Source organism: Glycine soja, chromosome 10 (genome assembly GCF_004193775.1).
Source record: "Glycine soja cultivar W05 chromosome 10, ASM419377v2, whole genome shotgun sequence".
In the NCBI taxonomy this organism is placed as follows: Eukaryota; Viridiplantae; Streptophyta; class Magnoliopsida; order Fabales; family Fabaceae; genus Glycine; species Glycine soja.
In genome coordinates, this window is record NC_041011.1 from 2845865 (window position 1) to 2867605 (window position 21741).

General features: G+C 33.0%; 3 protein-coding genes across 3 annotated transcripts; 2 read left to right on the plus strand and 1 right to left on the minus strand.

The window, feature by feature from the left end:
• Positions 1-466: 466 nt before the first annotated feature.
• LOC114372100 (transcription factor UNE12-like) lies at positions 467-5244 on the plus strand. Its single transcript, XM_028329506.1, has 6 exons — positions 467-933; positions 2117-2236; positions 2367-2432; positions 3684-3749; positions 4332-4409; positions 4488-5244. The coding sequence occupies exons 1-6, from the start codon at positions 655-657 to the stop codon at positions 4713-4715; spliced, it is 837 nt and encodes a 278-aa protein (XP_028185307.1). The 5' UTR covers positions 467-654; the 3' UTR covers positions 4716-5244.
• A 2548-nt stretch (positions 5245-7792) lies between these two features.
• On the plus strand, positions 7793-10416 carry LOC114372360 (protein OSB2, chloroplastic-like). The gene is made up of 4 exons (XM_028329868.1): positions 7793-8427; positions 8671-8764; positions 8847-8950; positions 10052-10416. The coding sequence occupies exons 1-4, from the start codon at positions 7936-7938 to the stop codon at positions 10238-10240; spliced, it is 879 nt and encodes a 292-aa protein (XP_028185669.1). The 5' UTR covers positions 7793-7935; the 3' UTR covers positions 10241-10416.
• Positions 10417-14913: 4497 nt separating this feature from the next.
• LOC114369691 (auxin-induced protein 22D-like) lies at positions 14914-16676 on the minus strand. The gene is made up of 4 exons (XM_028326936.1): positions 16313-16676; positions 15810-16015; positions 15587-15686; positions 14914-15464 (listed from the first exon to the last, which is right to left on the minus strand). Exons 1-4 carry the CDS (start codon positions 16525-16527, stop codon positions 15392-15394), a joined length of 594 nt encoding a protein of 197 aa, XP_028182737.1. The 5' UTR covers positions 16528-16676; the 3' UTR covers positions 14914-15391.
• Positions 16677-21741: the final 5065 nt, after the last annotated feature.

Consider the following 21741-nt stretch of genomic DNA (forward strand, 5'->3'; position numbering starts at 1 on the left):
TTTTGGTGAGTGAGTGTACGAACTACGAAGCATTTGTGCATTACGGAAAGACGCTGCATCGCCTCGTGGAACGGAACAAGCACAAAACAATCTTTTGAGCAGTCACTTTAAGCTGTTTGATTTGAGAAAAAATAAAATATTTTTTCTTATTTATTTAAACAAAAATGTTATAATTTAAAGACAGTATAAAAAAGATACTTTGTCCTTAAAAAAAACTTCTTTTCGATAAAAAATTAAAAGCAGTCTCTGGGGGCAGAAGACATTTTCAATCTTGTATTTTCTTCAGTTATGTTTGGTTACATTTTATAAGATTTGAATTTGACTAGTAACTTACATAATTCTAAATGCCATTATTGAAGTAAGTTTTCAATTTTAATTAAGAAGTATGATATTGTTTTCATTAAAGTTAGCAAGGTTTGCTAGAAAAGACAAGAGGATGGGTGGGAGCTGTAAATTTACGAAAAGCGCAGTCCATTTTATAAAAAACTGGAGCGTTATTTATTTTCTTCTTAACCCCTTCTTCCTCTTGCGCATCGTCTCAACTCAACTGGCATTTCTGAACACTCTAAAAAACCAGAGCCAAACCCCAAACAAAATTGTCTTCTCTTCTATTTCTCCAATTACAACTCGTTTCCCTAACTCGGCCGAGTCATCATGGCGAATCACCCTTCCGAAGCTCCCACCGACGACTTCCTGGAGCAAATCCTGGGCCTCTCGACCTTCGCCTCCGCCGACCCCGCCGCCGACGCCTCTCCGATGATGCTTCAGCTCAACTCCGGCGACGCCGCCACCCACCTCGCCGCCTTCCACGCGCCGCCCTACCAGCTCGGCCTCAGCTTGGACCAAGGTAAGGGACCATTCCTCACGCCCGAGGACGCTTCTGGAAGCGGCAAGCGCTTCCGCGACGACGTCGTTGATACCAGACCTAAAAACGTAATTTAATCATCTTTTCGTTTTCATTTTTTTATTTTTTATTTTCTCCTCCTATTATCGTAGATTTTCCTAAATTATAATTTTACGACTTAATATATACTTTTTTTTTGTTTCCTTTCTTGCTCTTTTGGGGTATGAATCATATGATCATGTGTTATCGAGCTATTTGTTGAGTTCGATTTTTTACGTGTTTTGTTCCATTTGTTGGTGGAGTGGAATGAGAGAAAATGGAAAGTTCTATTAGGCAAGGTTCGTCGCTTACTCTTATCCAATATAATACAAATAAATGAATATATATATATATATATATATATATATATATATATATATATATATATATATCTGTGTGTGTGTGTGTGTGTGTGTGTGTGTGTGTGTGTGTGTGTGTGTGTGTGTGTGTGTGTATTTTACAATTTAACGGAATTAATGCACAAGCGGTGGAATGGTACCTTCTTTGCTAATAATTAAATCTCACAAGTGAGAAGAACTTGTGGTCTTGTTTGGATTAACTTTTCTATAATGGAAGTAAGAAGAATATGCATAAGTGAATTTGTAAAAGCTTTCTCATTTTAGTTTCTCCAGAAGCTGATTTTTAACTAGTGCATAAACTCGGTTTTTCTTCTTATTTATTTCTCTCATAAGTGCTTATGGAGAAATTTATTCGAAAATGGCCTTTTTGGCTTCCTTTTGTTGATGCTTATAGCATCAAGCATCAACAATTGCTCTTATTGAAATTCTGTACTTCATGAGTGGATAATCCTGGTAATACTTGACTTAGGGTATAAGTTTCAGATAAGAATTCAAGTTGAAGATGTATGATTCTGATTAGATATTTATGGACTGTGAGATAGGAACCCAATCTTTGGTCGTATCAGTAAAAGGCCGTTGAAAGTCTTTAAATGATTTTTTTTTTTTTAACATTTCAGATTATGATATAGTGGAAAATAGGCTCTACTCAGGCCTTGGCATTGGTACTTAGGGTTATTTTTCTGTTTTTTTTTTAAATTCTTAAATCATATAGGATATGCTATATTTGGTTTAAGCTTATCTTGTGAATAAATGCTAACTTTTTACATATTGTTTTATTATTTTTAGTATATTTTCTGCTTTTCAGAGTGCTTGGCGGAAAATTGTCGATCAAAGATTTTTTCTTTTCTCTAGCTGATATATAACCATTTTGCAGTTTTTTCATGGACAACCCATGCCTACTACTGTTCCTACTGCTCCACATCCACCAGCAGTGCGACCTAGAGTGCGGGCTAGAAGAGGACAGGCTACAGATCCGCATAGTATAGCTGAAAGGGTGGGCACTAGATATTTCCAAGAATACATACTTTCTTATTATGGTGCTTAATATTCAAAATTATGACAAAATCACGTTATTTTTTATTAGCTAATTTGTTTTTATTCTTCATGTTTCCGTTCAATGACAGTTGCGCAGAGAGAGAATAGCAGAAAGAATCAGGGCTTTGCAAGAACTGGTCCCTAGTGTCAACAAGGTATTTGAATTCTTGGACATGCCATTTTATTACTACATGTAGTTTGACACTTATCTATGGAAGTTGTGAAATTCTGTCCTTGGATAAGTAAGGGATTTTCTTTCATGTTTAACCTGACTCTATAATGAGTCCATGACACACTTCATTAAGTTATGGTGTGTCAATTGATACTTATTGTCAATTACTACCAAAAATAGAGTGCTGAAAATGTATATTCCCAGGTGTGTGTTTTTGCATATTTTTATGGAACCTTGTAGATATTTTCATTATGTACTTGCTTATATGTTAGAACTTGGAAGTTGGAACAATAACCATCTACAGTTCTACACTCTTACAAAATTGGGTGTTTTTGCATGTAAAATATTCTTGAAATATAATGCTTAAATTCATTAAAATGTTGAATACTTTTGGTTTATCTAGGAACTTTGCTTTTCCCCCTTTCAAATTTGATTCCTAATAAGAATAATGAATTGCATTAAATTGAAGTGAGTGACCGCCGGACAGTGTATTAATCTGTGGTTTTTGAATGCAATGACTGGAATCAAGTGTTAATTTTTGGACTACTCTTATTTGGGTTGTGTTTTTTTTTTCTTCCTTCTTTTGGGAATAATAGCTAGAATATAGATTAAAAGATGGTTGGTTTTTTATTGATGCTTAATAGTTTTTTTTTTGCTTTTGTTTTCCCTTGTTAATGCATGTTTAGTAATTCAAAGTTATGAAAAACATAAGCCTCTATATGAAAAGGTGATTCAGTTCTTGAGACTTCTGCAGTTCCACCATTGTGGGGTCTGTGGAAGGTCAGATGTTCGGTAGTATGGGGCTCTATGTACATTTTTAAAATCTACCTCAAAGAATGATTTAATGCTAATGTATTGTGTTTGAGTTTAGAAAGTGGCCTACACATGGACCTATATATTGCTTAAATCAGTTATGAATAGAGTTTGTACTATTAAATAAAATCTCCTGATAGCCATGCCTGACATGTTTTTTGTTTAACAATTAATATTTGTTTATTGCAATATAATTAATCAAGGAAAAGTCTTCTATCAAAGGAGCTATATATAGGAAGACATTTGCATATGTCCTGATTAGGTGTGCTGCAAATGTAGAGAGTTCTTGAAGTATTGAACAAGTCTACTGTATTTCATGATGTATAAAGTTTTATTACTGACTTTTGTGGTCTGCTGCATTTCTCTTGACCCTCTGCAGCATCATTTTTTCCTGTTGTCTCTGATATTATTATTTGTTCAGACAGATAGAGCTGCCATGCTGGACGAAATTGTGGATTATGTCAAGTTCTTGAGGCTTCAAGTGAAGGTTAATGCTCTTGTGATCTGCATGGATTTCATATTTCATTTCATTTGATTTTTGTTCTTATTAGGTCTCAGTTTATAATTAATGGCAGCTTCTAGTTTGATTTGTGGTTTACTTTGTTAAACCTGTTAAGCTTTACCTTTTTGACTACTCATCTTTTCAACGTGTGCTTATCAACCCTAAGAGCCACTTTGGATGAGTACCCATTAGCCCTTGGATTTTATTCCTGAAGATGAGTGAATATCTAAATACAATCAAATGATGGAATCTTCACACTATTTTGTGCTATAACTACTTTAACTATTAACTATACAATAATATCGAAGGGTCTCAACTGTGGACTGAATTGTTGTCCACCCATGGAAAGTATGTTTTTCAATATTTGTGATTGTGAATTGTAAAACCAATTTCTACAAGCACAGCAACCAATTTCATTACTCTTGACATGTGTGTGAGTACATATTGCTGTTTGGATATGAAAGTGACAGCAAGGCATTTCAAAGGATCCAAATTTGTCAACAATATGAAACTAGAGTGCAAACAGACTTTCAATGACTTCTGAGTGCTGCTTCATCTGCCTTTCAGGTTTTGAGCATGAGTAGATTGGGTGGAGCTGGTGCAGTGGCACCACTGGTAACTGATATCCCATTATCGTCAGTCGAGGTAATTACTCTACCTAATGTATAGTTGGCACAAATTTGTTTCTCTCCAATTTATCAAATTTAGTATCTATCTATTCAGGAAGAAGGCGGTGAGGGAAGAAACCAGCCAGCCTGGGAGAAGTGGTCAAATGATGGCACAGAAAGACAGGTAGCCAAGCTTATGGAAGAAAATGTGGGTGCTGCCATGCAGTTTCTTCAATCAAAAGCACTCTGCATCATGCCCGTCTCACTAGCTTCAGCAATATACCAGTCACAACCCTCAGGCACTTCTAGTATAGTTAAGCCTGAAACTAATCCTCCTTCATAATCATAGTCAGAACTCTGGCACAGATGCACCATCCAGTGGTCCCATCAAGGGCTCACCTAACACTGCTAGGACCCACGTGTAATTTGCCTGTTTCAAACCCCCTTAACCTTAGTCATTGGTTCGCATCAAGTTGCATTCAAGGTTGGATGCCATAGTCTTTCCTTTTTGTCGTTCTTTCAACTTTTTTGTCTAGACAGGGTTTGATGTCAATGCCCTTCAAAACACAAGCAAACCCCATCTTGATAAATTTCATGTAAAGGGAAAGAAATTGTCGAAGTTCACTTGATATGCTCTTCCTTTTTGTATCAATTAGTGGGGGTTAGTGGAACGTGATGGAAGCGCTTTTATAGTGGGGCTTGGTTTTTTGTAGTGGGCAGTGGGACCTTCTAAAAGGTTAGGGTGGTGTGTATATTTTATTAGTGATGTAACTCTTAGGGAATTTGAATTGCAGAGCTGAAATGGATAATGATTGCTTTAACAATGCTGGGTGTTGCTAGTCCACCAGAAAATGATATTGCTTTTTTTTTTATTTGAGGTGTGCTTTAGTTATTTATTTAAAAGTAATTTGGACTCCTTTTTTCTAATGGAGGGAGAGATGGAATGGAAAGTATGGTGCTATCTTAATCCAAATAGTTTCAATCAGTAAGCTGCTTTGTTCAAATCTCAAGTGACGGAAACTGTTGCTCTGAACTCAGTGCGTATAGAAAAATGTTAGACCAAGGTCTTCTTGTGCGTGCGTTGAATTTTGTCAATAAAAGTGACGTGCTTAATGACTATTAGATGGGAAGCGATTCTTGCCAATCCAACAACCAATCTTAATTTTTGAAAGCTGAATTTTTGCTTGTGTAGTTTTGCTTACTTTTGGTACAATAGGATGGTAACAATGAGATTAAAATTATGAAAATAATTTTTGTACACTTCATATCTTGGATGTAAAATATGAAAGAAAGAAAATAAAAGTAAAATGTTAGGGCTTAATGAGGAAAGTTCAATTTAAATGACTAGTTCATTAGGTGGACGAACCTCTTAAGTATCACATATTTCTCACTTGTTTAAAAAGTCTCATTTTTTTTAATGAAAACACTCTTGAAAATTCAAAATTTAATTATGGGTATGAGAAAGTATATGTAATATTATTAGTTCTCTTGTGTAAGGATTTGATTATTGTGTTATATCAAAAGTGAGACATCGGTGAGATAAACCACTCCTCTTTGTGTGTAGTAGTAAGTTATTCACTTTATTTTAAATAAAATGAATGAATTTTTTTGAGAATTATGTTTTAGTGTCCTCTTTAATATTGTTGTCTATATTTGTTTTCTCAAATTCTATTTTTGTTGTAATCAGTTGTTTTTACTGTTTTCTATTTTGTTATTTATATTATTAATCTGTTAGATAACTTCCTATTATTTATGGACGTGTGAATAGAAGTTAGTTTTTTATCCGTTAGTTATCCATGTTGTAGGTCATGTAAAACGTGGATCAATTATTGTTTCTTGTCTTAATAGTGTAAAGCTACTAAGCCAACAATTGTTTTTATGATTCTGAATACACATTCTCTCTAAAATTTGTGTCAACTTCAACAATTTTAACATAGATTAGAAATATTCTACCGTAAAATAATCATTTACATTTTTTCTCTCATATTTTTATTGTAATCCGTGTCAATATGTTTAACCACAAGAAAAATGCAAGTTAATACAAATGAGTCTTTTACAAGTTGAATTGACCTATATATTTACTCAAGTCCAATGTTTACCAAAATAAGTTTATTAGTTTTTCCAATACATGAGAAATGAAGAAGAGGAATGGTTGGATCTGAAACCCCATTAAAGGAAAAGGTGAGACTTTGAGAGCGAATAGAGAGAAAGAATGATCCTAAAAAAAAAGGTGATTAGCATGTTTCTACATATTAAATAAAGTGTATAACCTGCTATTACATGTAAAAAGAATGGTCCACTCTGGTGTCTCACTTTTAAAATAATTCACCTTAATGAAACCCTTAAAAATTAGATTTTGAGTTGCCTTCCTAACTTCTAAAATCAAGCCATCACCACATTTGTATTTAGATTTTAAAATTATTATTCTATGACCCACAACTTGTTTGTGTTAACATACATCCTTTAAGCTAATTTTATTAAGAAAGCATCATTAATCTTTCTAGTAGAACACACTGCTAATAGACCTTCCATTTTGGGTTGAAAAATATATCCCAAGTTAGTATATAAATTAACTTTCCTCATGTCATTACTCTCCCCCCAAAGGAATCTCTTTCACATTAGTGCATGCATGGATTTAACTTAATAAATAACAAGTTTTTTCTTCTCAATTCATACATAGGAATGCACAATTTTGCATTGTAATTCGCAGAAGTATTTTTGTAATTATAAACCAAACATATATATTGAATCAGAAATACAATGAGAAAAAAACTCTATCTTCCCAAAACAAAAAATCAGCACTCGCTTGATTTCCAATACCCCAATTGAATTTTTCGAGAAATCAATTTTAATTTTTCCTTACTAATTTATTGACCTGGACTTGAGAAAAAGTTATTGAGATAAGCTTGAATGACTTCCACTTGATGTATGCTATCCTATTGTAATGCCTCAGCAAATGCAAGAAAAAATATCTTTGCCCCCTCCCCTCAAAAATAAAATAAAATTGTACGAGTTACAATTAGACATCATCAACTGTGAAAGTCTTTCTAGACATAACACAAAGAGATAGTGTAATGGATGATCTCTCCAAGAATTATTTTCCCTAACAATATGAGAGAAAGCAAACATCAAATTTATGAATACAACACCAGAGAAGTTGTGCGACTTCCATAAATGAGAGAATACTCAATTAAAAAGTGACTATCACAATAGATAAACAAGGTCCAATACAGTTGATAATTGCTGGTTTCTTTAAACTTGCTGACAGGTATTTAATTTTCTGTGCGTATGAAGATATAAAACTCACTTTAATAATTTCTCTGTTTATAATTTCGACGGTGTGGATACCTTATGTACAGAAGAAGAAGAAAAAAAAAAAGACTATAATCAAAACAGTCAAACAAAATTAATACATGGGAATGGGGGCTAGTTTATTACAGTCTACAAAACTGGGCTCCAACCAATGGGCCGAAACCCAACCGTTCTGTCCGAAACCGATTACAAATTTTCCAGTTCCCTTATCTATCCGCGCTGTGGAAAGAACGAAGACACGGGAAAGAAAAATGGTGCTAGAACAAGCAGTATCATCATCAAGCACCTTGAGGAACGTTTTCACCAATCCCAAAACCCTAATTTCAAAACCCCAATTCCAAGTCGCCGCTTCCCCTTCATGGAAACCACAGCAGCCGCGCTGGGAAGGGTGGCTGGGGATAAACTTGAAGTGCTCCATGACAACAACAACAACGCCATCATCATACCCTAAGCCCTCGGAGATTCCGTGGCAGAAGGAACTCTGCAACTCCGTCAACCTCATCGGCAACGTCGCCGCCCCCGTCGAAATCAAATACCTCCCCTCCGGCAAGGTCGTCGCCTGGACCCGCCTCTACGTCAAGAAAAGCGCCACACAATCATCGCCCATAAACCTCACTTTCTGGGACGACCTCGCGCATGTCGCTTCCCAGCATCTCCAGAAAGGTCACCAGATTCATGTCTCTGGTCGCCTCATTACCGACACTGTTGAAACGGAGGAAGGAAAAAGCCAAACTTACTACAAGGTTTTCGTAACCGCGGCCAATTGGTTATGATATAGGGTTTAAGGTTTAGGCTTTAATTAATTGAGTTTGATGCCTATCCACTAACTCTAAAACAAACTTACACCATACGTGTTTTGATTGGATCACTTTGTAAAACTTTTTACACTGTTAGTGCATAATTCTTCTTCTCTAATTAGAAATAGATGTACATTGTGGCCGCTGAAAAAACAGTTATGACTTGTTTTGTTATTTGAATGTTGCCAGGTTGTTGTTCAACAGCTGAATTTCATTGAGAGGAATTTCTCTTCGGTGTCGTCATCGCAGGGTCAAGAGTTTGATTTTGCGATGGCTGGTAGTGGTAAGTTATGTGTTCTGTGGTATGTTGTGTCAACTTGGCAGGGTTTTTGTATTTTGCTGAATATTTTTGCTTTTTGTTTCAGGTAGGAAAGTGAGCAATGCTGCAAACAGTACTGGTTCTGTGGTGGAAACATGGAATGCGTTCTTTGCTAACCCAGGGGAGTGGTGGGACAATAGGAACAACAAGGTGAATTCTTGATTAATTCTGTGAATTAAGACAATCTGCATATCTAAGCTGTAAACTGTAATGTGTTATTAAGTGATTGTTTCAAATGTTTTAAAAACTGTCCGGCAATGCTCAAGGTTGTTGGGTTATCCGAGTCTGCAATTGTGTATGCATTTGTATGCAATTTTCCACAATATCAAAGATTGTGGTGAAACCCGAACTGCAACGGTAATTTAGAACTTTGGTTTGAAGTATTGCGTGCCTATCGAATATTGCTAATTTTCTGTTTTGTTTATGGAGTTACTTCTCTCTTTTAGATCAATATGATATCAACCAGACTTTAAAAAAAAAAATGATATCAACCATATGATTTCAACTTGCCTTTCAATGATTCCCCATTAATTTTTTTATGCAAGATAGTTTAGGAAAGGGTATGCTGCCCCATTTCAAGGTTGGAGCATGTCATGTGCCTTGGCAAGGTCTTATAGTGACAGATGATTTCAACTTCTGTCATTGCTGTTCAATCATCTGCCAGTTAAACCTACATCATTGACTTCCCATTTCACTTTACTGAGAACCAAGAAAAGCCTTTTATCCTAAGAGTTTAATTTCTATGCATTGTTAGTATAAAATTGGTAGGTATGACTTTTAAGGTTGTTATGATCAAAGTCAATAAACTTATCATATATGTAATTTGTAACTAGCTGATAATATAAAAGTCCTTTACACTGCCAGTACACAGTACATGCATTAGTGTTATTTACTCTTATCATAATGATAATAATAATAAACCTGACTAATGTTTTTAGGCATTCTGTTTTACATTTGTTTGCCATTTGTCTTCGCCTGCATGAAACATACACCCAAAAGTGAAGGGAACAATCCCAAGACAATACAGCATGCATTATATTCAGTCAACAATTTATGTTTATGGATCTTGATCAATTTCTGAGTAATAATTCAGTCAACTATCCTCTGCCATTTTGTATAGCCATGTCTTGCTCAGTTCATAATTGACTGATGAATGTGATTTTCCCCTCAAGTTGTATCCTCCATGTTCTTTTAAAGCCCTTGTGAATTTTCCATTCCTTTTATCTTCAAATATGTTTGGAAAATTTGCAGAGGAATCCAAAAGCTCCTGATTTCAAACACAAAGATACAGGGGAAGCTCTGTGGATCGAAGGCAGATACAATCCGCCATGGGTCAAGTCTCAACTGGAAATACTAGACTCAAGAATGGGGTCGTTTGCTAGTCAAAATGCTAGGATGCCTGTAGGTATGGTAGCTGCAGATGAAATTGTGTCTTTCTAATGGCTCATGCCAAATCTCGCCCATGTAATATTCAATTTTAACTGTGAAACTTCTTTGTACAGTTTACATTTTGCCCCTAATTTTAAATTGTATGTATGTCAGTACTGATAATGGTTAAGTTTGCCCTTGAACTATACTTAGTGATCAAGTGATTGTGTTGCATTCAGCATTCTCTATTCCTGTTGTGCATTTACTGGAATCGATAAAGCACTAAAAACTATTCAGTCTTGATGAGCCATAACAAGGTCATCATTTCAAACAAATGTTAGTCTTGTTGTTCTTCTAAGTTTTGATAACAACTTGACCGTTTAGATAAATTAACAATATTCAACATATGACAACATTAAACTGTGGATATAAAGAGGCATCAACAATGAAAGCGTGTGATTTTCAGTTCACAAACTTCAAACCATGATTTGAATAAAAGCCATAAGAGACGAGTTTTATTTTTGGGTCCTCGAAATAGGGTCGGAAAGAAGTTGAGTCGAGCATGATTGGCTCAACTCATTTAATAAGAATCAATTTATCTTGAAATTTGAATCGAGTTTGATAGGAACCATTTTTTAAAGTTCAAATTTGGTTTGATTTTAGGTTGTGAACAGTTCAATTCAATTTTTTAGCTCTAATTGCATAAACTAGTAATAGTTAAAGTATTTAGATTTAGTACTCTTTATAATTTTAATAATAATAGTATAGTTTTGTTAGAAAGTTAATGATATAAGTTTAACAAAAGTAAAAATAAAATATTTAGTTTATGTTTAACTTAATTGGTTCCTAAACTAAGTTCAAAAGATAAGGAAGGACTTGAATGTCTAACTATATATCTGTGTTGGTTTAGGTCATTGTCAATTTTGTTTCCAAACACCTAACTAATCATGCCAGAAGCGTGTAGGCCTTTTCCTCAACTTTGCACAAGTTGTGCTTCTCTTGTATCCTTCACAGACTGATTCTAGGGTGCACAACTGGTGTGGATCTTGTACCATGCACAAGTAGGAAGGACCGTTGGATCTGGTCTGGACTGGCAGATCTGGTGCCTGTGACGCATGTATGTAAAACTGACCCACAAACCACAACACACCTGATTGAAGTTATAAAGGCAGTCACCTGATGCTCATTTTGTTAGTCTGAATTTAATATATTAAAAAAACAGTCAGAAGCTTAGGGACCTTTATCTCTCTTCCAAAAAAAAATAGTAGTACCTTCGCCGGATGGGTCATTATAGCATGAGCAAGTTTGATACTTCTCCATGAATGGGGACTTTACCTCTGATTAGAGGTTATTTCCAGTTATGAAAAATTATATATTAACTCCAACCATTTGAAAGTAATATAACTTAATGGTTATATAAATTTAGTTAATAAATTTTAAATTATGATAATAGATGAATAAAAATAGAAAATTATTAAATCGAATTAAATTAAACCGTAAAAATTGATTTATTTGGTTTGTTTTTAATGTTATATTTAAACTAAATCAAACAAATCATGTTTTTATTTTGTGTTTGATTCACATGAATTTTTGTTCCAAAATCGAATTAAACTACACGGTTTAATCATATTTCACACCAACAACCTTATTATTACAAAAAAAAAATAACACATCTAGACAAGAGTGATATCTTAATTTGCTCCAAAACACTTAAATACATCTTAAATTGCCAAAGTATTTGCCACATTCTTAGAATCATGTGGCAAACTTAAGTGACAAAGTCTATTTCTTTAGTTGTTTTTGACTAGTACCATTATTTCTAGAATATGAAATGCCTATTTGTGTATAGAATAAGTCAAATTTTATTGCAAATAGGTGGATCATACATTGATATGGTGAGATTCACCTATTTGTGATAGAATTATGTTTATTGCACGCACAATATTTACTATAATTAATTTTATACTATAATTATATCCATTTACTTGTAATGACTTATAAGATAAAATTAATCATATTTATACGTCTGCTTTATTAGCATGTGTCACGGCGTGTGAATATATGCTATTATGCTGGGTACGTAAATAATAAAAAAAAACTTGGCAGTGTGATAATCTATTACCGTCACGGAACACAGTTTGTGCAATGTGTCACAAAAACAGTTTTGTTAGCATTTCTGTTGTAACTATTACTTGTTGAAACCCTTTCTACCTATTATAAATCAGAAGAAATTAAGACGTATATCAGAACTCAGAAGAGAAGATTTGACTAATTGCTACTGCATAATTTGTTGGCTAATGGAGGTGATATATAACAGTATTGGAATTGTGAAGCTAATCAGTGACAGTTAGGCACGCCAAACTCTCAATTCGTATACAGTGTCACACACACCAACTTGCTGCATGCACAAATGTGAAACGAATAAGATTCTTGGAGGAAAAGATGCTAATAAGCTAATTGATGAAATTAATTAAATCAAAGCGTCTACGTCATGGAACTGGCGAAAATGGCAGAATCCTATGGCACCAGACAAGCTAGCAATTAAAGCAAAGTTTATCGGATAAGGATTCCTGTATAGTAATCTTCTTTACTTTTTATATATATAGATTGATGAATTTCATGACGTAACCATGCCTGCCAACTACGAAAGATCCTAAGCTCCTGTTAATATTGCACTACCACAGGGTATGGACACTGCCCCCACCACACAACTCAATGGGTTTTGAACTCAATCATCTCTTCAGCAATAATTTTGATGTCACAGTACACATGCACCCAATTAAACTCTATATATGATCATGTCTTTAATTTAAAGAAAACCTGCTTTCTTTTTTATTAATATACAACTTCACGTGCAACATTATAACTTCTAATTAAGTTTCTAACAGTACTGTAAATTCAATCGTTGTCGATTCTAAGTTCTAGTAGTACTGTATATAAATTCACGCGGATCTTCATTTAGTTCATCTTAACTAGGTTGAAATTATAAGTACTAGCAAAGAAAAAAGATGTTTTGACTGAACGGCTTCATCAGATGAATTATTGTTACTAGCAAACAGCCAGATCCCGGCCCGGAGGGCTGGTGAGATCTTGAGTATCTTCTAGAAAAAAAGTGAGAAAAAATTGTCACCATATTTGATGACAGTTGTGTTATATTGGAATCTTTAAACCACTTTAATTTGTTTTCTTAAGTAATCTTTAAACTAATAAAACTATATAAATAATTTTTCAAGATATTGAATATTTATTAGTTTAGTTTTAAAGTTGATATATTAATTTTCAGAGACTAATTTAAAATATTTTTTTTAATATTTGGGGACTCCTCATTTATAATACAGTAATACTTGGGAGATTACCTATTTATTTCTTATTATTTTAGAAAATAGTTACTATTTAGAAGAGAGCTGAGAATAATTGATCGAATGATGAAATTAATGGTTTATTATGTTATATATACATTTATTCCGATCCATTGAAGTTGGAAGATCTAGGTTGAAAAATACTTGTGCATATCAAAAAAACAGTGGAGACATTTTCTTGATCACATATTTTTTTCTTCTCATGTTGAATAAAATTTTCACATTAAAAATAAAAATGATTGATGCCCACATTTGCTCTCTTTATCTTTATCTTCTTCAACACTCTTATAACATCTCACATGATTTGTTTTTTCCCTTACAAATACTAAGTACTAATTATATATAACAAACAATTATATTGGAACAATAAATTGATAGAAATTATTAAAACATCATAATATTGTTATGATGTATTCTACTATTACTACAAATTCACAATTTTCATACTAATATTTCAATAGTAAAACTTCTGTTAAACAAGGTATATACTCACACAACTAATTAAGATTTTCTTCTGTTAGTACATGACATTTATTTTTGCAGTGTATTAAAATACTTCAATTTATCAGTTTATCTTATCTTGTGTAAATAGTGAACATCCGTGGTTCTGTGATCGAAAAAATATGAATCCATCTATAAGATGAAAGGGGTCGATGTAGCTAGATGTTTAATTTAGAAATGGTTACCCTACCGACAGGATCCTCATAATAAATTTGACATGAAGTTTTGCGTGGATATCTTCGAATTCAAGAAGAATTTATTCATCTCATGATGGCTCCAGAAATATGCTAATACTTTTGTGAATTGACATAATAATTCTAAGTATTTTACGCATTAATTTTATTATTCATCATCAAAATTCTTTAAAATATGGGTACACTTTCTGAAACTGAATTAGAAGAAATAGCAAATCTTACAGAACATAAATCCTTGAAGATGAATTTAAAATTTGGTTGAAATTAAAATTTACGAGGACTTTAAACTAATATACGCGGACAAGGCACGAGTTACTATTTAGTTCTTGTAAAATAATGTGCGTAAAGTGAAAAAAAAATTAAAAGAGATATATTTATACTTATTTTTCTTATTATTTAACTGAATTAATTAAGTTTGCAATTTATTTTATAATTTAAATCAAGAGTTATATACAGTTGTTTGTACTTTTTCTCTTGATACCTTCTTTGACTTTATAGGAATTAAATTCAGAATTGTCATTCTTACGAGACGACCCATGTTCAAAAACGGGTGGCCTTACCCTATTTGATCTATTAATTGTTTAAGTGGGTAATAAAAAAGATCATCCTGAAATAGGATAATTGGCATCAAATAAAATTTGCCGTAATTAGCACTTAAAACCAAGTAGAAAGATAGATTAGATCAAATTAATTAAATGCAAGAGAAGGAGAATGAAAGTTCCACCTTCTTGATCCCTTTGTATATATAATATTTTGTACGTAACCCAGACACATGACAAATGAAAGTAGTTTTTCATATATATGTTTATCCTCTATATATATAGTCTATACAATTAAAATAGCATTTTTGCTTTTTATTTTCTTCTCATTTCATCATTACAGTTTTCAATTCTGGTTTAGGCATTGAGAATTTGGAATAGTATACTTAATTAAGCAGGTCTAAAAAGTCACCTAGCTTTTGAAATAAACAAATAAAGGGAAAATAAAATCGTGTATGTGCATCTCTCTTTTTAATAAGCTAAATATAACCATTTCACAGAGGCCAAGTGCCTAGCTCTTGCATATTCCAAACAGAAGAAATTCTCTTGGATGACGTCACTGAAAATTGCTTTGCTCCATGTTTTGGATATGGGCATGCATGATGGTCCTGCTTTGTTTTTTTATTTTGGTCAAAAACAACCCAACCCCTTTGCTTCTGATGCTTTCATAATTCTCAGTCTCTTGCAGGATGACACAAACATGCTACAATAATAATTAACATAAGCTTAGCAAAAACACAACCTTTTAATATATATATATATATAATAACAACAAATAATTACTACTAGTTAATTCAAAGAACAGATTTAGGAGAAGAAACTTACTTCCATGGAACATCTCCAACCAGCATCCAATCCCCATCCTTGTCTTCATAAGTTGGAGCATATTCAGATCCATTGTACCCTTCCCTTTCTGAATATTCACCTGGATCACAAGCAATTACAACTTTATTCCTCTTTTCAACATACACATATATATGCCAAATTAATCTTAAGAAAGCCAAAAAAAATAATAAGAGATTATTTAAAACTTGTTCTAGGTTCTTACCAAATGTGCACTTGAACATATTTCCCAAGGCCTTGAGAAGTTCTGGGTAGCTCTTGTAAACATTTAGATCTATCTTCCTCAAGTAAGGTGCACCTGCCATGCTAACTTTCACGTACATCCCAGACCCTTCACCCTGTTCCTCTTTCTTTTGTTGTAGAGTATTCTTCCTATATGATCGAACCGGTGGCCATCCCACTACTTGTGCTCTACATACATCACAATATTTTCATTATTCATTGTTCCAAAGTTTAATCATAATTCATATCAAACTCATTCATATTTCCAAACACGTGATTAATTAGCATTTTTCTCTATGTTTCTATTTATGATATATTATACGTACCATGCATCTATCATATTTATATTTTTTCTGCATATTTCACTAACAATATTAACAACTATGAATAAAAAAAAATATCATTTATCATATTTATATTTTTCTCTCTATCTCTCACCATCATTTTTTAAAACTAAAAGGATATATGTATATATATATCACTTACTTTGCAGGTGGCACAAGGTTGTCTTGGTCATCACTTGTGATATCAGAACCATTAGAATTCATGTTGCCCTTGCTTATGCACTCTTCCTCGCTTGCTTCTGTTGAAGATCTCTTATTGCTTCTAACAATAGAACGTTTCCCAGGCTCATCGCTTCCAGGCAACCCCAATCTCAACTCTGTAGCCTCGAGATTAAGCTCTTTTTCGTACTTTCCCATTGAATTATCAATTTCTTGATAGATCACTTGAACAATTTCAAATCAATCACAAGTCTGTTGATGAATTTCTTGGGAGAGAGAGAGAGAGATCTAGATGGAGATGTGAATAATAATGTGAGAATTGAGAAATGAGATGCAAGTTGTGGTGTAAAGGCTAGTGGGTGGCTCATTAAGTTTTATAGCAACAATAGTGTGGGACAATATCTAGGTGACTTATTCTCATGGGTGCATGAATTTTACACAAAATCATGAAGCGCGAAACCGACCACCTTCGCCTGTGATACGCGCTCTTTTCACGGACCAATCAGATTCCGACACGGACACGATGTAGTCTTTCGTTGTGGGGTCCGCACCACACGGTTGAAAGGACCGCGTGACGTGGGGTTTCCGAAGGACAGATATGAGTGCCGGTGACATAAGGGACAATGAAAGAACACGTTGTAAGGGTGAGAGGGGGACAAGGGGGGAACAAGGCGGGGGCAACGGTACTCAACAGCGGGGACCACGGTGGGGCTGCGTTGATTGGGACAATGAGATGTGAGGCGCGAATCGTGGAGCGTTGGATCACGAGGCGTTGCTACATGTGAAATGATAGGGGTCCCACGTGGATGCTGTTCATTGGATGGTCATAACCATGTGGGTGTGGATGATATTATTATCGTTGGAAAATTGTCATGGGAATTCAAATCCCGTGGGCTGTGGGTGCAATGCATTATGCATGGACTCATTCACTCACCCACCTCTTTAATTTCTACTACTTAGCTTCTAAGTAACAATATAATGATAAACTTTCCCCATCTGATGTTCCTAATTAATTTCCACCTCCCCAAGATTTATCAAAGATGTGAAACGTGTTTTAAGTTGAACATATAGCCACAAACAATTATTACTTATGAGTACTCAGTTGATCTTTGAAGGAGATAATTTACCTATGAGTTTTAGTAGATCTTTGAAGGAGTTTAAAACTCCAGATAACTAACTAACATAGCCATTGTTTTGAATCAATTTTTGGATAAAAAAAATCATCTAATTTGATCATAAAAATAAAATATAATATGACCAATTCAATTAACAATAGCTTGAACTACATTGAATTATTCAAATTTTATATCTTTATTTCTAAACACAAATAATTAATATTCAATAAATCTAAAATATATAGTAATCATAGCAAGTGTTAATACGTACGTGGAGTATCGATGATCACGTCTAAATTATAAATATTAGTCAAAATAATTTTAAAATATATTAAATAAATAAATAATGAAAGTGATGCACATCATAGTTTTTAAGATATGATTAATAATGAAACTAAATTTGCATAGTAATTTCATAATCTTTTACAAACACTAACACCAGTACAAAAAAATTTAAATCATTTTTCTAAAAAATCGATATATATATATATAGTTATGAACATTATGGATTAGTTGCTATAGAATTGATGTAAAATTTTTTTTTTAAATAACTCTTTATCAATTGATATATAATTTTGAAGTCATTTGCAAGTTTTGATTTTTCACAAGACTTCCATATATATATATATACTAATAATTAATTGATCGGTTCTTAGTACAATTTATCCAATGCTAGTATCTTTTGTAACTTTTGAAATTCTTTACAAGATTTTCTTAAGTATTTGTATTAAGAATCAATCTAGATAAAATATTTTAGATGGATTTTTAGTACAATTAATCCACAAACGTTCAATATAAGTTTCCAAATTTTTAGTAACACATTTTTGTTTTCATTCTAATTATCAAACTCTTATTCTCTAGTTTGACGAATCCAAGATGTATCGAGGAAAGTGTTTTCAAGATATTAAAGGCACCTCTTCATGGCTTTTTCTGTCCGCCAAAATAGACATCTTGATGGCTTTCTTATAAGTATAACTTTAGTCTTTGTTTCTTCTTTATATAATCTTCATTTGTTCTCTCTAAAATTTCTCTGTTCTCAGTGTGTTCATATTTCAAACTCTAACTTTTGCTCATTTATAGGTAATCTTCTATCTCTAATTATAACTTTATTTTCAAACCCTAACTTTATCTTTATGTCTCTTCTTATAGATGACGTGTGTGTGTGAGAGAGAGAGGGCTCCAAATAGTGTGTTTGAGAGCTCTTGACACACTATTATTGATTGACTCGCTTAAGGCATTATACATAATCACAATAATTTTAATTTGAGAAATTTGATTAAATAATAATATAATTTCTTTTACAATATTAATATATTCTTATTAAAGTTTTTAATTTTTATAACTGTTCTATACAAGTGATCATTTAGATTTCAAATCTCTATAGTATAACACTACAATACAGCAACACTAAAAAATGAAAATGAGCATACTCCTTCCAAGGCAGCACCATTTCCAGATACAACACCTAGGCTGGCTTCACCCTCGCTTCCATTATTGCCGACAACTAATGTTACTCTTATACCTCTGTTACAAACCACAAACAATCGCCGCCACCCCTTGTGTAGTGAACCATCATCATGTGGTGTTCATCGTGTTTCATTTCGTTTCTTTCAAGATAACTCACTGTTTTTGTTCTTTTCTTCCCCTCCTCACCTCAATTCAAAATTTATCATGTATGGAAAAGTTGTTTAAAAAGTAAAAATTAATGAATATATAGCTAGTAAGTTCAAACAAATTTAATGGAATGGCATGTGCTATTGATATATTATGTGAAATTTACGTATCCATTGAGATAAAATGATTGTCCAAGATGTTTATATGTCAAATGAATAAAGTTTTAAAGGGTTTAAAATAAGTTATTTTGTTTAGTTAATTAGCCAGTTATTTAAAGTATGCTTGACAAACACTTTAACTAAGCTTTTAAGTTTTTTTTATTAGTCAAAAACTTGTTTGATTATGTTAGTAGTTTTTGATAAATAAGTTTATTTTAACAGTTTGTAGTATTTTGTGAGACTTAATTTCAAGTAGTGTTTGAACTATTTATTGTATTTATTTTGAAAAATCTTATTTAATTACTTTATATATTTGAATAAAGTCAATTTGATTATAAATGGGTTTGGAGATAAAGATTTACTTGCTTTTATGTTGAGGTTTAGAATATAACAAAATAATACTTTTTCCACAAAATGTTGTTTTGATAAAGATTTCTGAACATAGATTTATTTTATATACATATTCCCACTATTTTCATTTTACATATCTCTTATAACTTTGTTATCATGAGATAAGTGGATTGGTACAGACGGTAGATTTGAAGTGAAATTACATACATTATTTAGGGTTAAACTATGAAACTAAATCTTTGAAAATGCATTATAACTCCGAAATGAATGTCTTTCCTTTGACTTGACTTGAGAAATAATTATCGATGGCATCAAAAGCTAACTCAACATCACCATCTAAAGCAGAAAAGGCCAAAAACAAACACATTATTAATTTTATACATATACGTTTCTGCCTAACATTTTTTTGACAGTATTAAAAACATCTGTCGAAAAGATTTTTTTTTAAAATTAAACATGCGTGGTAACGTTATAAAAAAGGTTTTGATCAATCACCAAAATGCAAGACACCCAGAGACTCAAATAAGCTAGCCATTCAGGTATATGTAATGTTTTGGACCACATAACAAAACCACAACCACACGACTCTAAAATAACAACTCATAAACAAAGAAAGATGTCCGGTATGTTCACTTAGAAGAGATAGAAAGAATGGCCAACGGAGCATATATATATATATATACGTACAAGTGTCACGTTAACTTCTTTTTTTTGGTGAAGAGTGTCAACTGTCACGTTAATAACTGAAGCACCGTCTCTGCTAATAAAACCTAGACCATTCCTCTTTTCTCGATCCAACTCAGCTTCTCTTCGATCCAGCTTGAATATTTTGTTCTTGAGGAATTTATGTTTAAATCAAGATTAAAACATTGTTCTATTTTTTGTGCCAGCTCCTCCATTTTTCAATTAAAAAGATTCGAAAAATATGTGCAGCACGAAGTATATGCAGTTGGTATATATGGTTTACAACTTTATGCATAGAGTATATCGAGAATCCGAATAGAAGAAGATTTACACTACTATTAGGTAATGTAAACATGTAATATTTGAAACCATATATAGGCACTAGGCAGGTAGCTAGGTAGCTATAGCATCTTGACATTTTCTTATCAAAGCATGCACACACGTGTGGGGTGCATAATGTCGATGGTGATATATTGTGGACTTTGAGCCACACGTGGAAAGATAGAATCGGAACCTTTTAGATATCAAAGTAGGTAGGGAATGAAGGCCCAAAATTAATTATGTAGGTTAAAAGAATTAGTCCCCACTCCCACGCCCTAATTGCTTCCTTGTTTGCCTTTATGCCCTAGTACTCCATGTGAGTGATTGTTTTGGCCATGCATTGGGGCCACGAAAAAATGCTATTGTTATCAATGCGCCTTCCTTTAAGATATCATGATCATTCATCAATAGTGTCCAACAGATACAATAAAGCAAGACTAACACGTTCTTCTTTGACTGCTGGAGCTTAACTGTTACATACAGCTAATAACTTTGGTTGCTTTGCATGCCCTCAACTTATTTTGATTAATTTCACTGCTGGGCTCTATAGCTATAAAGATCCCAAGACAAAAATTTCATAGGGCTACTTTACGTTAATACCCCTAAAACAAAAAAGTAAAACAACATGCATCTTGCAATTTAAGTAAATAACTTTGAATTGTGTGATTGATAGTGAGAGGTCGTCTTCGATATCCTGGAAAAATGCACTATTGGGAATTATAATAATCTCAAACCTCAATGATTTAAAAAGGTTTGGAAATACCCTAATCGAGGACTAGACTCCCAAAACAGTAAGAGGGACAAAGCATAAAAAGAAAGTGATGAACCTGAAATGGATGTCCCTATTTACCTATAAGGAATAAATAATCATTAGTAATTTTTTAAACCTAATAATTAGACTAGGGCAGATTTTTACCTTTCCAAATACACCGGATTTTATATATATAAATTAAAACCATTTTTTTAAATATTTTCAATCAATTAAATTCATAAAAAATAACATTTAATTTGTTTGAAATTTGAATATAATAGTTGATAATTGTTGTGCATGTCTATATTTTAAATCTAAATTTACAACGATAATCTCACATTATTGTCATTGTTTATGGCTGTGTTTGCTCTTGTTAATTTTAAGTTAGAATTCACATAGAATTAGGAGTAATTTAATT

Bases quoted from the DNA above. Each gene is read 5' to 3' on its own strand.
- LOC114369691 (XM_028326936.1), bottom strand. From the start codon at position 16,527: ATGGGAAAGTACGAAAAAGAGCTTAATCTCGAGGCTACAGAGTTGAGA. The intron at 16,016-16,312 runs GTAAGTGATATA...TGATGTATGTAG, and splicing joins AACCTTGTGCCACCTGCAAA to AGCACAAGTAGTGGGATGGC. The intron at 15,687-15,809 runs GTAAGAACCTAG...CTTGTGATCCAG, and splicing joins TATGTTCAAGTGCACATTTG to GTGAATATTCAGAAAGGGAA.
- LOC114372360 (XM_028329868.1), top strand. From the start codon at position 7,936: ATGGTGCTAGAACAAGCAGTATCATCATCAAGCACCTTGAGGAACGTT. The intron at 8,765-8,846 runs GTAAGTTATGTG...TTTTTGTTTCAG, and splicing joins TTTTGCGATGGCTGGTAGTG to GTAGGAAAGTGAGCAATGCT. The intron at 8,951-10,051 runs GTGAATTCTTGA...GAAAATTTGCAG, and splicing joins GGGACAATAGGAACAACAAG to AGGAATCCAAAAGCTCCTGA.
- LOC114372100 (XM_028329506.1), top strand. From the start codon at position 655: ATGGCGAATCACCCTTCCGAAGCTCCCACCGACGACTTCCTGGAGCAA. The intron at 3,750-4,331 runs GTTAATGCTCTT...TCTGCCTTTCAG, and splicing joins TCTTGAGGCTTCAAGTGAAG to GTTTTGAGCATGAGTAGATT. The intron at 4,410-4,487 runs GTAATTACTCTA...CTATCTATTCAG, and splicing joins TCCCATTATCGTCAGTCGAG to GAAGAAGGCGGTGAGGGAAG.